The following is a 17,463-nucleotide window of genomic DNA, read 5'->3' as shown; positions in this document are numbered from 1 at the left end:
TGCCTGCTCTCCCCATGGAGTCTGTTAAACAATAATCTTAGTGAAATGGGGTTGTAATTGTAGCCACAAGAGGTAATGAAGAGACTATCTTAAACCATGGCTGGATAGCTGGATAAACAGTCTGTGAAAACAAAAGGCCTGCTTTTATTTCTATCTACTCCCTACCCCCAACCCTATCTAAAATACATGTGACTTTTGCTGGTATTGTTAAATGTTTTGCTCTTTTGTTTTGTTCTTTTTACAAAAGCATTCCAAACTAGACATTTACACTCATTAAATGAGTACTTAAGGAGAAAAATTTATCTTTAAAAATAAAAAATCCAAATCTATCTATCTTTCACTTGAAGGTAATCTTGACTCCAATTAATTCTTCACAGTACCTAGGCCTGAGAAACATATTCTCTCCACTTACTTGCTCTCTTACTCTCACACATACAGTTACTAGAAAATTAAGTACAATATCAGTGCTTATTATTTTATGTATGCGTTGTACACCATGAATGAACATTGAATAACAGTAAAAATAAAAAATACCTTTGTAAAAGGAGTTGCTGACAGGAAAAAAGTTATGTCTATTATAATACTCATACAGCAGCTAGAAAATTGGTGGTTCTTGAACAGCACCAGGCAGGGGAAATTCTGCATAGGTGGAACTAGTTCAAATGTTTAAATGCCTCATGGGCAAGCATTTGCTCAAGTAACTAGGAAGTTTTGCATTTCACATACATTCTCAGGTGAAATACCCTAAGAAGAAGCTTCCTAAGTATTCAGAAAACAAAACATTGCTAGCCTCCCTTAGAATGCCTGGAGAGTATATTTCTATTCCTGAGAATCAAAGTCTCTATTATTCATTTATCTACTTATATCAATTTTTATGCTTTGGGATTGGAACATGACATTGCCGGAAATCAAGGAATAATGTCTTTCTTTGGCAACATCAACTGCTTTGTATGCATCACCCATTTTATGACCTTCAGTGTTCGTCTAAAACCAGTATCCATTGTTATAGAAGACATACACTTTTGAAAGAGAAACAGTTCTAGATTGCAAATATTGTCTTTTGCTGATGGACATAGCACTGTTGCAACTACGAAGCTTTGAAGGTGACAACTGGAAAATAAACTAGAGTACTGGTCAGTTCCTCCAACTAACTCTACTGAGACAGAGCTCCACAGCACTCCCCTCTGCCTCTCCATTGTCAACCCATTTCCCCACACTGGCTGGTAGGGTTAGAATTAAACTCTCTCCAGCAAATAGTCTTTAACGCTGCAGGATTTTGATTTGTGAGAGACATATGGACATGGTTACAGGATTCAGTCATACTGAACAATCTCTTCCTAGGACGTGCCCTCTGACTTTGTGTGGTTAACAAACCAGTTTTAGAAAAATAAGCTTTATATTTTAGCCTGTTTTTTTCCACTAAGCAAAAAGAGATGCAAGAAGTAATTTGATTCTCAATCAAAATGTTGAGTACTTCAGTGTATTTTCTCTGTATGTTCCAGTGAAAGTTCTAGTATCAAAAATAACTGTGAAAAGTGAAGAACAGAGCCAAATCAAACATTCTTGGTCTCTACATTCAAACATAAATCAGGTGAAGTTAAAATCAGCCTTTTGCATTCAAAAGGAAGTGAGGGTTAGAGGAGTAACTTACCTTAAAAATAATATTGATATTTCCACTTGGAGCATTTGCATTGATGAAGGAGATTTTTAATGGAAAAGCATTGGATGTAAAATATGAACATGACTTTGGGGAAAAAGAAAGCAAGATGACAGCAGAGACATATACACAAAACAATAAGTTAGTACAATAATGTCAAAGAAAGGTACCATCTTTAGATACTGCTTAATATCTCAGATAACAAAAACAATTATTGATATTACTGGCTGTTTAATTGGATCAGGAAAATGAGAAATTCTTTTTCCACTGACAATTGTTCCACTCAATAATCAGATTATATGAACAGATAATATTCTACATACTAATTCTTTTTCATTTTCACCCAGTCTTCTAATGCTAAACTTTGTCTGGGATTGAGTAGACAAAAATACGTAAGATTGATCTAATGACAATCTGCAAAACAATGAAATGTCTTCAGTCCTATTTTTTTTCTTGCAAAAGAATTGCCAGATCATATAGCCTTTATGGCAGCAAAGAACTGGTTAATCTCATTGGTCACCTAATGCTGACTAAGGATACAGAAGATTCTGAAAACCACAATTGATTTTATGTGGAATTTGTCTTAGTTAAACATGAGAGTTTATGTTTAATGACCTCTCATGCTCTGTAGCTCCTTCCACCTGAAGATCTCAACAGGCTTCAAAAAGCATTAATGAGCCAAGCATTGCAAATCCTGTGTGAGTTAGGTTGGTATTATTATCATCATTATAAAAAGGGGGGGGGGGGGGGGAACCAACAACACAACCAAAGACAATGGTAAATTAATGGCCTGGTTTCTAGAAATAATGAGCACCTCACAGCAGCTACTGCTGTGCTTACTTGGTGGAGTGTAATAGAGGCTAATTTGAGCAAAACCACTACTACTCACGGCTGTCTCACGCTTTCATCTAAAAATCTCAAAGCACAAATTCAAATATTGCCTTAGCCACACCATTTCTCTGCAACATTCAGTAGCTATTATTGAAGAAAAAATCTTGACCCCCTATGGAATTTTGACAATTGAAATGTCTGAATAAGTAGTTGAAAGGTTACTGTCATACAATGCATTAGTGATAGAGCTGTGAGCAGTGCTTGCTACTAGTAAAATTGATAGATTATAGCAAAATTAATTAAATTTGAGGGGATTATGAGCATTTAAAAATGCTAGTTTGCATGACTGTATTAACATACAGCTAAGTAAAAAAAGCTGCAGATATTTGTAGTACTATAAGAGCCTATAATAACATGAGAAAAGTGAAAAAAATCTCTTCAGATACTTACATTTAAACATTTTGTATCTGTCCAGCCAAGCTGGTGCAGTATAAATAGCATGATTGTATGGTGAAATACTTGCCTATTAGTCATTATTTCCAAAAAGCCTGAAAGTAGTGAGAAGCAGCAGGCTTCAAATTCTTCCAACTTATATCATCCACAACTGGCCCAAACCTGCGGGGTGCTGGAAGACCTCTGTTCTCTGAGAGATCAAGGCTGAATAGCAATTACTTGGAGAATCACAGGTCAAAGACAATTGAAGGGATCAGCACCTCTCAGAATCAGGTCCACTGTGGATAATGAGCCCAGAGAACAAAAATAGAGCACAAACTGCCATAATTAGACAGCTATAACCAATAATATATACAGATTTTCAGATTTGTTTTTCCTTGCTGCTGGATACCTTTTCCTTTTGTAGACTTGGAACAGCTTATTTCTGGCATAATATTGATTATGAAAACATTCTAAACAACAAATAACTGAGTCTTAGTACTGTGGTCAAAGTCAAGTTAAGCAATGCTAAACAAACAAACCACTTTTAATAGGATTTATAGACATAGATGACTTACTGTGAACATTTAATTTTAATATTTAGTTCTCAGTCATGTGCCTAGTCTCATCCAAGCAAAAAAGAGAGTAGGTCTAGATCTTTAGCTGCTCCTATCTGCAGCAGAGGAAAGTCTTGGATGGGAAAAAACTGTCATCAAGTGCTCCATGGATAGAATGGAAAACAAGACTCACTTCTAGGAGAGCCAGGTGCCTGTGCCAAGCTCAGCACCACAGCAGGGCAGCTGTATTATGAACAAACTGCTGAGAGTTTGAAATATGTGCTGCTGCTGCACAAGGTAAGACGTATAGGGAACAACTAGCCCAGCAGTGCTCTTCACCTCTGCTTCAACAAAGGCCCCCAGTTTCAAGGGGATTAGGCTGGATGTCAGTTTACCAGACGACTTAGGCTTACTACCAGTAGGATTATTTCCCAGCCAACGCAGCCATTCACTCCCTCCTCCTCTTCATATTAAAAAAAAAAAAAAGTAATTCATTGCACAAGCTAGACTTACCTCTGCTTCTATGCCTTGCACAACAAGTGCAGGGTTCAGAGGAAGTCGACAAACTTTTACCTCCTGGAAGAATTGCTGAAGTCTGTTAAGTTCCATCTTTAACACCTCCTGCAACAAGCACATCATTATGGCAACATGAAAGAATATAACAGCAGTTCTTAAGTCATTGACTATCTTGCTATATTTGAACCAAACAGTCCAATTTCTGTAACTAATAGTATCCCTGTAAACATTTAACAGTTAATGTGGTCACACTGAGATACAGTTATTAAAAATAAAAAATGTGATTTTACTCTACATTGATGCTTTTACTGTCTAGGTGCTCTCCCTGTTCATGCTGTTCATTTTTGACACTCTTCATTAGTGGCTGATTAGCTTTGCATCTCCTCTGCTGCATCTTATGTCTTTTTTGCCTTTCTGGATAACTTTACAATTTGTTGCCTTAACACTGTGATCTCCCTCACCTAACAGTAGGTGTGTTAACTGCAAGGTTTGGAAGTTCCTCAGTACCATGGTAACTACAGCCTGGAGATTAATCTCTTAAAGAGATGAAATATGCATCAGTCATTTATAATATATCACTACTATTTCTTTTTCTTCACATGGATTTTTCTCTTTGCAAATATTTTTTTTTATTTTTACTTCCACATTTGCTTTGCTACTTTCAGTGGCAACACAGAGTACTCTGAAAAATACTACGAAAATCTTTGAATCCTTAACAGGGCAAAAAGAATTCACGGTACCTTTCATGATAACTAGCAGTGGCAGGTATATTTTTATCTGTCTTTTCGGCTTGCTTCACTGAGATCTCAGCAAGAAAGTGTTTTACATTTCAGGTAAGTAATGTAAATTGTCTTGGAAAATTAACATTTGAATTGGAAACATACCTATGCAACATAAAAGCTGCACCCGCTGGAGATAACTACAAGCCTTCTACTGCCAAGAATGCATCTCTGCAGTTACACCTGCAGTATTAATTACTGACTGCTATATATGAGATATGAAGTACTGGCCATTTTGGTTGGGTTTGTTAAGAAATGAGAATGTTCAGCATGCTAATGACAACTCTCAGCAAAGTTTTCAAGGAATATGGCACCTCTACAGGAGACACATTTTGGAAAGATGTTGAATGTGTTCTTTTCAGTACAGTTACTCACCTCACCACCTCTGACCACCACCAAATTTAAGAAACCACAGATGGAGGAATTTAAGTGAGTTGAAAGATCTGTTGACCTCAAGTGTAATAATGGTAAGATAATAATGGGCCAGTAATGGCCCAATAAAAATATATGTATTAAAAATTTCAGTCAAATCTTGGGTTTATTTACATAAAGGGCACTACAAGTAAGAAAAGGCACTTTGGAAAAAGTAAAATTGCCTGGAGAAAGTTAGATGGAAGGGGAAATATTTTTTAACAAACCTTTCTTTTTGGGTCACTGGAAGCTTTTACTTTTTCAGCAATGTCTTCCAAAATTCTGATAAGTTTCCCCTCCTTAGAAAATTCATTGTTCAAGGTTTTCCCAGCAGAGAATTGGAGAGCAGCCAGTAGTTTCTGATACCAGATTTTGAAATGAACTTCATTCTGTGCATTTTTCAATAGCCTAAAGAGAGGAGGAGAAAAAATCAGTATAATCAGTGTAAAACTGATATTTTTTTGATAACACTTCCAGAAGAAGCAATAAATGTACTCCAGACTAATCTGTATTTGGTGACTTTAGGCATCTTAGCAACATAGAATGAAAAAAAGTATTTATTTGTTGGCAGTATTCAAGTCCCATTTATAACTAATGAGATTCCAAATGTATTGAATCGAAAGGAATCTGCCATTTCTTAATGTCATTCATAGTGCCATGCCTACATTGCTTTTTTTTTTTTTCTGGAAAGTTTACAACACGAAAATAAGTTGTACTTTTTTGAACTCGAACTTTAAGTGTATATCTCTAAATCTATTTTTTTTCTTCTAGCAGTACACTTACACAGTCAAGCACATATATCACCTAGGAGGTGCATTAAAGACCATTTTAGTTCCAGAAGCCTTCACTAATCTAAGTCGAGGAGACATTAATGAAATTGCCACTACTGCTAAGAAAAAACGAGCCCACTTTGTACCTTTCTTTACTCATTGGTGTTGGTCTTAAGCAAAAATTCAGCTTTCAGTTCTACTGAAGTTTGTAAAAGCTTTGGAAGTGGAGTTATTCTCTACATAAAAGTCAGATGTAAAATGAAACCCATACATTTTTCACAGGTATACCATGCAATTTTCTCTAATTACAAGTTCATTTGTGCTCGTAAAGCTGTGTGGGCTTTAAGTTTTTGTAGTTAATTGAATGGATCACTGCGGATTTTTTTCCTGATGAGATCCAGAGTTTTTGTACAATTTTGATTTATTTTTGTAAGTGTAGACAGAATCGTGAGCTAACTTATACTGCCACTAACATCACACCCATTACCTGGGATTTCCCTTTCACTGAAAGACTGATGGACTGCTCTTTTGCTTTTTTGCCCTGAACAACTGTCCCTACAATTTCATTAAGAACATCCCAAACCTCAAATTCCTCATAAATGCCTGGATCTTAATGCAGTTTCTCTTACTTCATGAGGTTACTCAAACCTAACAGATAATGCTAGTTTTCACAGGACAGAAGTAGGAGAAGTTGACTATGTAAGCACAGCACACCTGAATATGTCACATAACAAAAAGCAAGCACAAGATTTATTAAGCACTTACATTTACAGGTAAAAAATTGTAATGCCAATAGACTGACTCCTTCAAATCATACATAAGGCATTACAACATTGCTACTACAGCTCATGCATTTTTTGGTAATGAGGTATTTCTTCACCTTTCATAAGGCAATCACTTTTTAGATCCTCTTTTCCTATAAAGTTCAGTGCAGAATAAGATCACTTACTGGCTTCTGAAAAGCCTATCTGGTTACACAAAAACTCTGAATATCTAAAGGTTTATAAGTACTGAAAATCCTTAAAAAATGTACAGTGTTTCTATCCGAAATATCTAGACATGAAAGGGAAGGTACATGAGAAGTTTACTGAACTCTCTGAAGGAGATTGAAATAACATTTCTTTCTGTAGTTTGGTAAAAATAAATAACTACATTTTGGATTGGAAAGAAATACAAACAGTTTTTGTAGCGTCTGGTGGAGGGCAAACCCCAGCACACAGTTGTGTTCCTACCCTGAACCATCCACCACAGTCTGAAGATGGCTGTGAGCACAAGCATATTTGGTGGTTGATAAACCAATTCTTTCAGATGTCACATTTGTTAACTACAAGTTTCCATTGGATATAATTATTTTGCTTGAATGTAGATACCTTGTGCCACTTCAGATGTCCTAGAAATTCCCATTTGACCTCCAGCTGCTGCCTTGGAAGGACATGGGCTTACCAGAAGCAACATCTCATATACGCCAAACCCAAGCAGATGTCTTAGACATCCTGTGCTGCGTAAAATGGCCTAAGTTTAGGCTACTGAATCCCACTCTGTAGTGGCCTTCCTGGCTCAGCTGTAGGCAGACAAGGTGTTTTAAAATCAATTTCAACAGCAAGTCAGTAACACACTTGGTGATTGTTTTTTAAAGACAAGTAGTAGCATCTACAATGCTATCTGACTATCACACAGGCAAGAATTTTAGTTTACTGAAGCAGAGCCCAGCTTAGCCGCAGTGCAGCTAAACAGCTTGCATTTCCCTTGGAACACAGGTAGAATGAACTTGTTCCCCATCTGACCAGAAAGAAACACCTCTCAATTCACAATCATGTCTTATTCGTGTCATCGCTTTTTGGCTGTACATACATTTGTGAGCAACTGTTTCCAAGCATGAAGCACAGAAAGAGTAGAAACATAAAAAATCTCTGATGAACATCTCAGGAACTCAACAAGAATTGCAGCCATTCCCATTGAACCAGACTGATGCATTAGTGTCACGAAAACAAGGTCACATATCCCACTAGTTCTATGTTTTTGTTGCTTTTTTATGTTTTCATTAAAAAATAATAGCTTTGTTGCTTAGATGCGTTAATTCTCTTACATACGATGGTTGCTTCACCTTCAGCCACCCATTCCGCAGCCAAGTAGAGAACTGGCTGAGGACAGCAATCCCTAATCGGTCTTCCCATCCTCCAGGTGGAAAACCCTAGCACCAGGCCCCAAGGGCCTCACAGGCCCTCCACTGCACCCACCCCCCCTGCAGGCCCAGTGTGGCCTCCCAGAGGATGGCAGGCCCTCTCCTCCCCCACTCCTATCCTTTGGCATCAGGGCAGAAGAGATGTCACCTTCTTGTGCACTGGGGGCAGAGGTGAGGGATAGGAAAGGACAGCCGATACAGCCCTTGAAACTCAATGGTTTTTAATGACTGCATCTCAATTGGCTGCCTGTGGGGTGTCAGTATGCTTTGCTCCTCCTCTGCTGCTGTTGGCACCAAGACGGCTCCACCCCAGGCAGGCAGCTGCAGGGTGCTTGAGAACCCCCCGCTAGGACCCTCTTGCTACATTCTTCCCGCTGCCTCACAGAAATGGCCGCAGACCCAACTGCCAACTGCCATGTTTGGGCCAGCATGGCACTCAGAATCCTGTTGCCATGGCCACTGAGCTGCCCTTAACCGCAGTCCCTGAGCTGACCCAGCCAGAGGCAGCTGAACTCTGAGTCTCAGAAAGAGATCCTCATTATTTCTGAGGACGGGATGGAGCAGCCACCTGCTAAGAAGAGGCGGCTGCTGGAAATGGGTGATGACATTGAGCCCATGGAGGTGGACCCCCCTGGCAGTGATGGAGAGCCCATGGAGGTGGATCCACCTCCAGAGGATGATCTGATGGAAGTGGATCCACCTCCATCGGGCAGAGTGGCCATCAGTCCAACACTGCCAGGCCAATAATGAAGAGGTTGCGCCCCAAAGTTCATCTCAGGGGCACCAGGATCCATCTACCTCCCTTGAAACGGCTGCCTCAGTGCTGGCGCTGATCCTCCAGTCCTGTAAGTTTGCCCTTACCTTGGAGAGCCCCAGCTCAGGGCCATCCTGCATGCTCACGTGGAGCCTCCATTTCCTGGTCATTCTTCTTTTCACAGCCAAGGCTCCTATGAGCCCTTCCTTTCCATCTCCCTCCCTTATCCCTTTCCAAGACCCCTCATCTCTTCTTCACCAAGTCCTGAGGAAGAGGGCAGGGCAGGGACTGCCATCCTTGGAGCTGCTGTGCTGGGGCAGCGGGAGGAGTCCAGCGGAGGGACCTCGACTGCTGGAGGCCTTGAACACTTCAGGAGCGCAAGGATCCCGTAAGTTTACTGTTAGCTGGAATAGCCCCAACTCAGTGCCATCCCATGGGCTTGCATGGAGCCTTCATTTCCTGATAATCCCTCTCTTGACTGCCAAGGTTCCTGTGAGCCCATCCTTCCTGTCCCCCTCCCTCATCGCTGCCCAGGGTGGGAGGAGAAGTCAAGGAAGGGACAGAGGCAGCTGCTGCTGTGGAGAACCAGACTTTGGTTTGGATGGGAAGGAGTGCTGAACTTCAGCAAGAAGGTCCATCCCAGATGCTTCGTTTGGACTTTTCTTTCAAGACTGGACAATCAGCAATTTAAAACAACAATACAAAATAATAAAAAAGTCAAAACCACAGAACAAAAAAAAACACATTTTCTTTTTTAAAATAAAAACAATAACTGTCTCCCTGCTTTAGGAACCTCAGAGTTTGCATAGAATCGTAGAATTGCTCAGGTTGGAAAAGACCTTAAAGATCATCAAGTCCAACCACAACCTAACCATACTACCCTAACTCTAACAACCCACCACTAAATAATGTCCCTGAGCACCACATCCAATCAGTTTTCGAACACATTCAGGGATGGTGACTCAATCACCTCCCTGGGGAGCCGATTCCAATGCTTAACAACCCTTTCTGTAAAGAAGTTTTTCCTGATATCCAACCTAAACTTCCCCTAGCGCAACTTGAGGCCATTTCCCCTTGTCCTGTCACCTGTCACCAGTGAGAAGAGACCAACTCTGCTCTCACTGCAATCACGTTTCAGGTATTTGAAGAGAGCAATATGGTCTCCCCTCAGGCATGTAGGTTCCCGCGTCCCCTCCTTGTCTCCTGCACACAGGAATGTGCCCCACAGCAGGACACGCTACCTTCATTTCCAGCCCAAAGACCAACCACCACACTGCACACACCACAGCTGTCCCCTTGCCCTACCTCAGCACCCTCTGCTACGTAGCAGGGATATTTCACATACACCTCATCAAGAACATAGGGAAGAGCCCATTTTCACTGTAGAACTACAGAATCAGAAAACTCACAGTATTCTACTTGCTCTCAACAACTAACTGGTTAATGAATAGAGATGCTTGAACTGGAAAAAAGCATTGGCATTTGTCAGCACAAACACAGAACTAAAGCAAAATATTTCAGTTTAAATAAATGACAGTCCCTCCCTGGGTGGCAGTCAGAAGATCTCAGTGACATCTAATGATAGGACAAGGGGCAATAGGTGCAAGCTGGAACATAGGAGGCTCTACAATACTAGAAAAAACTTCTTCACAGTGAGAGTAACAGAACACTGGAACAGGGTGCCCAGAGAGGTTATGATGTCTCCTTCCCTGGAGACATTCAAAACCCACCAGGACACTTTCCTGTGTGACCTAACCCTGGTGTTCCTGCTCTGGCAGGGGGATTGGACTAGATGATCTTCTGAGGTCCCTTTCAATCCCTGACATTCTGTGATTCTGTGAACTTGTTCGTTTTTGCCCCACAAAGACAAGTGCAGATGCACTTAGAAAAGACTACATCACCGTGATCTATATTTTGAACCTGCCAGATTACATCAGTGGAGAATCTTCTGTACACACTTACACTTGCATTGAAATCAACTTCTGAATGTTTAAATCATATTCACAGAATCATAGCATCATAGAATCACTAAGGTTGGAAGAGACCTCTAAGATCATCCCGTCCAACCATCCACCTTTCACCAATATTTCCCACTAAACCATGTCCCTCAGTACAACATTTAAACATTTCTTGAAAACCTCCAGGATCGGTGACTCCACCACCTCCCTGGGCAGCCTGTTCTAGCACCTGACCACTTTTTCGGAGAATTTCTTCCTAACATCCAACCTGAAGCTACCCTGTCACAACTTGAGGCCATTCCCTTTAGTCCTATTGCTAGTTACATGGGAGAAGAGGCTGACCCCCCACCTCACCACAACCTCCCGTCAGGTAGCTGTAGAGAGTGATAAGGTCACTCCTGAGCCTCCTCCTCTTCAGACTAAATAATCCCAGTTCCCTCAGCCACTCCTCATAAGGCTTGTGCATCAAGTGAATATTCATTCACCTAGTCTATTTTTCATAGTAAATATTTATAGAAACCAGAAACACTACTTTTTCATGTTGAGATATCCCTCTTAGTCTCCCAGATACAGAACATTAAAACAATCCTAAAATGGAAGGCTTAGGATTTCACACACAGGAAGCAAAATAGCACATGAAAAATGTTTTCCTATTTTAAGCAGTTACTCCCCATGTTTTGATTATTTTTACGTGTAATCATTCACATAGAATAAGCTTAGATAAATCTTAATTCAAACACGTGCTTAAGAAATATTTCTTTCCAACCTGTGAAAAGATTATGGGTTTGATTCAGATTGTTTGTGCATACGGTGTGCATGAGGACAGAGTACAGATAGAGCCCAAATCCTCTCAGATACGCTTCTGCAATCCAGGCCATGAGGAAGTTGAAGCAGTCATCACGATCTCACTGTTAAAATCCATCTCCTGCCAGCTGCAACCCAGCACACACTCCACAGTCTGAATCCACACAGCAGCTGTTGACAGTCCATGTGCTTCCCCGCAGCCCCAGGAGGGTCTTCACCTCAGTGCTCTGCTCTCATAATATGCCCAGCCAATGTAGCAGAGGCAGTGCAACTCCCTTCTGCCTGCCCACTGGGGTAGGCATGCTTTTAAAAGCCTGTAGACTTCAATTTTCAAAACGATTTGGTTTAACTTGGTCTGACTTCTATGTTCATTTCATAAAAGCAAGTCCCAAGGAGGATACAAAGGCCAGCTTTTAATGTGATGACTCATTGTAGTCTTTGCTAAAATGTTTACTCAACGACTGAACAAATACGTAGTTGTAATTCTGTCTTTCCAGTTTCCTGGCCCACACATCTTCACCCTGCCATTGCAAGAGCTTGGCAGAGATAGGAAAATTTACAACTTCTGAGGTCACAAGATGGAGAAATACTCAAGATACTGATGAAATTTTCAAGTTAGGACTGGACACCTAGCTGTGACAGAGGAAGACTACACTGGAATTATTTAAAACTCAGGGCTGACAGTAAAGAAATATGTGAAGCTTTTTTTTCTTTTTTTCTCTCTGACAATTTTCACGGGATTCTGCAAGATGGAACTCAACATAAAAGCTTGCTTGATGCCCGGCCTAGACAGAAGATCCTGCTCCTACGAACAAGAGAGATTTCCTCACTCTTCAAGATTCTGACTTGGGATGAATACCTTTGCCCTCAGCAAGGCCAGGGGAATTCAGATGCACTGTCCAGAGGTCACTTTCCAGGATATAGCATAATGGGGCTGAAAACAGAAGACTGCTGACCTGAGAGTTAGCAGTGAAGCCAACCAGACTGCCTCTGCTCAGTAGCAGTCAGACATATGCTGGGGTGTCCTGAGAGATGCTCCTAACATCCTTCTGCAAACATCTGCTTCTGTTCCTTTTTGTATTCACCCACTCCACACCTGCAGGCAGCTCAAGCCTCCTATTTCTGGCTCCCGCAGCAGCAGAAGTGTGTATTTGTGTTTTCCAGGGAGAGAAAATCAAGAGGGATGGAGAGATTTTGTCCACAGGGCAGAAGGGAAGATGGTACTGAATCCAGCTGAATTTTCTCCTCTGTCAGAGTATGACAAGCAATGCTAAAACCAGCAGCTCTGGAGAAAAGGGGAATGAAAAAGAAAATAAAATTATGAAGGAAAGGAATGAGATGAGATGCATCTTGTTATCAAAACAGGTGAGCTTTTCACATTCTCCTGCTATAGCGTGGGGAGAGGAGAAAGCTGGTGCCCAAATGGCTTTGCAGCATGCACCGTCTGCTCTCTGGGTTGGGAGCTGGCAGGCAGGTGGAAGAGGTAGGCTGCTCAGGCAACTTTCCTGCTTGAACATCTGCTCCTCATCTCCTTCAGAAAGTGGAACACTGTAAATCAGAGAGTAATGTATGATAGGACAGATTAGCTTGCAGACAGACCATTAGACTATACTGTAGTGGCAAAGTCAGAGTACAGACCGTAGTTAATTCAGTGTTTACAAGTGATATCTGGTATTTCTTACACAAAAGGTGTACCCACTAGCACACACACTGTGTACGCTTTGCTCAAAGTGTTTCAAATTCAGAGACACACCATGAAAATGAAGTTCCTTAGGGTTTCAGGGTAGTGCTGAGGTCCTTTCTGTCATGGTCAACTTCTGGCAGAATGTGAGCACGGAAGTTGATACACTTTGTTGTGGAAGTATGCTATATGCTTGTTTTCTGTTTCTGTTAGCTAGAGACAGGGCTACTCACAGAAGGAGAGAGCATCAGTATAGGACTACTGCTCATTACAGCGACAGTTGATTTAAAATGTTTCTCTGCAGCCCTTCATATCAAAGTTTAGCACACAAAGTGCAGTTCTTCACAGCCGCACAACTTCCATATCTAAGATTGCCATCCAACTTGATTTTCATTAGACATCCTGCAGCATTCTTAAGGTGCCATTACTGCTTTATATTGCCATGGAACAATGGAACACACCCAGAGCATACAAAGGATTTAATTTTCATATCCTTGAAGAAAACATCTTACTGTTTGCACTTAAACAAGAGGGTAAATAAGAGGTAATTTGCTAGAGGGGTTCAGCTTGGGCTTTGCAGATTCTTAAATCCCACTGCAAATTACTCACAGAAACAAGGATAAGAGAGAAGACAAAAATGTGCACTTGAAAATTAGTACTTCCATCTAGCCTGTGAAAGGTCATAAGGATGAGTAGGCAATTGCCGCTATTAATTACTCGGTTGCAAGTAAGATCTTTCTTAGTTTTCTCTTTCATCTCCCCAAGGTTACATTGCACAAGTTTTTACTTCCCTACCAGTGATAACACTAATAATTCCTTTGATAGAGATATCAACATAACAAATACTGCACAGACACTCCAAAGAATTCCAAGAATTGTCCGCCATCTCCTACTCCCACAGCAGCCCTACTCCTGTGCAGGGTACAGCTAATTCTACAGAATTCATCTTTTTCATTTACAAACTGGTCCTCTCAGGCACAGCCTGCTTAGAAACAGACAAACTCTAAGGCAGCAGGGTGCCAAGCTGGCAAATATGACCAAGGCTTTTCTGATGACTTTGCCAGTGCCTAGGACAGATGACTGAACTCGCTGATGTGCCCAAGAATCTGTCTGTAGTATGGCAGCTTTTGCTTCAGAGAACAAAAAAGAACACTAGCACTTATTGCAATGTAATCTCTGCTCCCAGCCTCCTTCACAGCATCTGGGAGGTGAACACTCCTTCATTAGACAACAAAATTTAATTTCATTTAACTTGCTGGAAAGCATTAAGGTGCCTCTGTTCTCATGGTCATTGTACTCTAGAAAATAGATATAGAATAATAATTGCCTTTTCAAACTAACCCCAAATTTTAAGAAGGCCTGATTACACCTATTGTGGCATGGAAATCAGCAAAGCAGCAGATGTAAGAGCAGATGAACAACTGGGAAGATTAAAAAAAAAAAGCCTAATACACTTTGAACACCACAGTTTCTGCAAGGGAGGCTGGGGAGCAAAGACAAGTGGACAGAAGAGTTAATGTACAACCAGGATGAGAGGGTCATAGCAGCACTCTCAAATGACTGTGAACCAGGCATTTTCAATGGAATTACAGAAAGACAATGAAAGGTCATCCACTCGACTGGAAGGACTAAGATTGAACTCCCATGCACTCTCCTGCCCTTTGAATACATACAAAGCCAGAAAAAAAGGGAGAATGACAACAGAGCTGGCAGATCACTAGTTCCTCTGCTGATCTTTCTTCACTCATTTGTTTTTATTCTAGAAAAATAAGAGAATGAAAGTTTACATTTCTTCAGGAGATTCAATGAAGCATTATTTTATCTGAATATTTCCAACCAAATAATTCTCCAGGATGGAAGAGCAGCATCTGATTGGAATCTTGCAGCACCAGTCCACTTTTGGTTCTTCACAGCCCTCACACAAGAAACCTGAAAGTCACTCTCACCTGCCACTTCTCATATAACAGAACTGCTCTTATGGACTCATTTTTCAAAGCATTACCCTTGAATGGAAAATACCTCTGTTTAAAGTAAAATTTTGTTTTAAAAAGTCATGAGATACATTTGGATTTGTTTTTCTGATTCATTTTTTATACTGTAACTTAGAACAGATGTCTAACATGTCAGTCTCCCTTAGACAACAAAAAATGTGGCAGACATTACAATATACACTACTTAGGCTTGAGAAACAACATTTCTATGGGAGCCGAGGGACTAGCTGCCTTTATCTGCTAATCTCTTGAAGATCTTATGAACTAAGCAACAGAATTTGTATCCAGACAAATCACTTGATCCAGTAAATTCAGTCGACCACATTCCCCCTACACTTGTTGAATGCCTTCACTGTGGAATGCATGTCCTGCTGACTCACCAAAACTTAGCAGAAAACAAAGGCTATGCTATGCCCTGTGAGTAGGTTGCCAAAACCTGCAAAGGGTGCCTAGCAGAACAATGCTTTAGCTGATACATAGTATAGTTAGTTGTACTGAGAAAATAAACTCCAGATAAAATTGGTTGTATTTGAAGTAGAAAGAGCATTTTCCTTGAATATGAACTGTATAATGAATTAATGAAAGAGTATAATGGTGCACAGGCACCACTTATCACTATCACATTGTAGATGCTACCTACTGTCTAAGCAAGAAATGATCATATGTAGAAGGTGCCTTCTGTCATTGATTGAATTGACATATTAATATCAATATAAGTGATGCAAGAACAGTCTAGTAAAATGAAGTGTCAGCAGTTTGCGTCTTTCTGTTCCAGGTTGCTTAAAAAAAAAGAGAATTTTTATTGAAGTTGCTGTCTTTCTAGCATTCTCCTCTGCTTTGATTGGGATCTGCAAGTAGCAGAAGAACATAATTTAACAACTCATTTTCATGAACATAAAAAATACCTGCAGAAGAATATCAGCTCAGTAGAATTAGTGGTTGTTTCCAGTATTGTCTGTATATAAAGTGTCAATCTGAAGAAGCACCAGAAATGAGAACTCCTCCATGCTGAAGTGTCATTAACACCAAGAGTGACATACCTGAGCTCAGAATTGAAACTATATGTATAACAACTGCTCTCAACAGGAAAAGTACTACTATCACAGTGAATAGAAACAAAGAGTATGATTAAACTCACCCTCTGAAAACTGTATTCAGAATAAAACTAAAAATTACATTTAATATCTGCATGAAGATTAGCAATGGGGCAATATTATTGTGCCTGTAGTAAGATACACAGCTTTCAAGTCTGGCACTAGATTTCAGAAGTATGGTTCCATCTTTATCAGTACTTTCTACATGTGTTAATGTACATCCCTGCCCATGCACATTTCAAAACTACAGATTTTCTCCTCTGAAAAAATGCTACATTATAGTCAGCATGTCATGCAATATCTTCCTTACACCAGAATCAGCAAGATCAAGAGCTATAAATCATGTATCTTTGTAATAGCTTAGAGTAAATTTGCAGCACAGAAACTGAACCAAGTCATTCATTCCAGTCATAACAGAATCGGTATTCTTCCCAGTGGGTAACTGCATTGGAAGCTTTCAATAAGTGGGATTAGATGGGATAATCGCCACTAAAATAAGCAGACCCAATGGCATTAATAGGATGATATCCAAATATGCCAGCAATTAATTGCATACACAAAGTGAGTAGGCTACTCTGCTTTCAAATCGTATAAATAAAATGCAAAATTAATCCATGTTCAAGAAGGATCAGTAGAGCCAATGGATTCACAGATGTAGTTTCAAAGCTTTGTACTATATGTCACCCCAGTGACATATCTAACAACGGTGATGAACTGGGGGCAGGGTGCAATGGCAAAAGGTCCCTGCTCGGCGGTGCAGGCGCACCCGCCTGGTGATTCCCCTCCCTCCTCAGCTGCCCCTGCAGAACAGGTACAGTGCTCTGCGGGAACAGCTGGACAGTGGTGGAGATGATGGTTCTCCCCACTTGGAGGTGTCTCCAAAACCCAGCAGGACTACCCCTAACATTAAAACATCCTCGGCAAAAAACAAAAGACGAGTCATTGTTGTTGGTGACTCGGTGCTGAAGGGAGTGGAAGGCCCAATATGTAGACCTGACCCTCTACACAGGGAAGTCTGCTGCCTCCCGGGAGCCCGGGTTAAAGAT

The 17,463-nt window shown here is 40.6% G+C and overlaps 1 protein-coding gene and 1 long non-coding RNA gene across 7 annotated transcripts in view; one reads left to right on the top strand and one right to left on the bottom strand.

Moving 5' to 3' along the window:
• PIK3C2G (phosphatidylinositol-4-phosphate 3-kinase catalytic subunit type 2 gamma) overlaps positions 1 to 17,463 on the bottom strand; it is a 313,307-nt gene that overhangs the window by 77,581 nt on the left and 218,263 nt on the right. For all 6 annotated transcript variants that reach the window (XR_002436670.1, XM_021390880.1, XM_021390901.1 and 3 more), the window contains 3 exons: positions 5,411 to 5,591; positions 3,991 to 4,098; positions 1,652 to 1,744 (listed from right to left, as the gene is read on the bottom strand). Coding sequence is in view for 5 of the 6 variants with exons in the window: in XM_021390880.1 (XP_021246555.1) it covers positions 1,652 to 1,744; positions 3,991 to 4,098; positions 5,411 to 5,591 (382 nt within the window). In the remaining variant the exon portion in view is untranslated. The remainder of the gene's footprint in view (positions 1 to 1,651; positions 1,745 to 3,990; positions 4,099 to 5,410; positions 5,592 to 17,463) is intronic.
• LOC110395924 lies at positions 8,080 to 9,605 on the top strand. The gene is made up of 3 exons (XR_002436685.1): positions 8,080 to 8,980; positions 9,074 to 9,277; positions 9,376 to 9,605. It is a non-coding gene; the product is annotated as an uncharacterized LOC110395924 (long non-coding RNA).

This window comes from Numida meleagris, chromosome 1 (assembly GCF_002078875.1).
Source record: "Numida meleagris isolate 19003 breed g44 Domestic line chromosome 1, NumMel1.0, whole genome shotgun sequence".
NCBI classification, from domain to species: domain Eukaryota; kingdom Metazoa; phylum Chordata; class Aves; order Galliformes; family Numididae; genus Numida; species Numida meleagris.
Note: the sequence above shows the minus strand (reverse complement) of the source record. Positions and strands in the feature narration are given on the sequence as shown.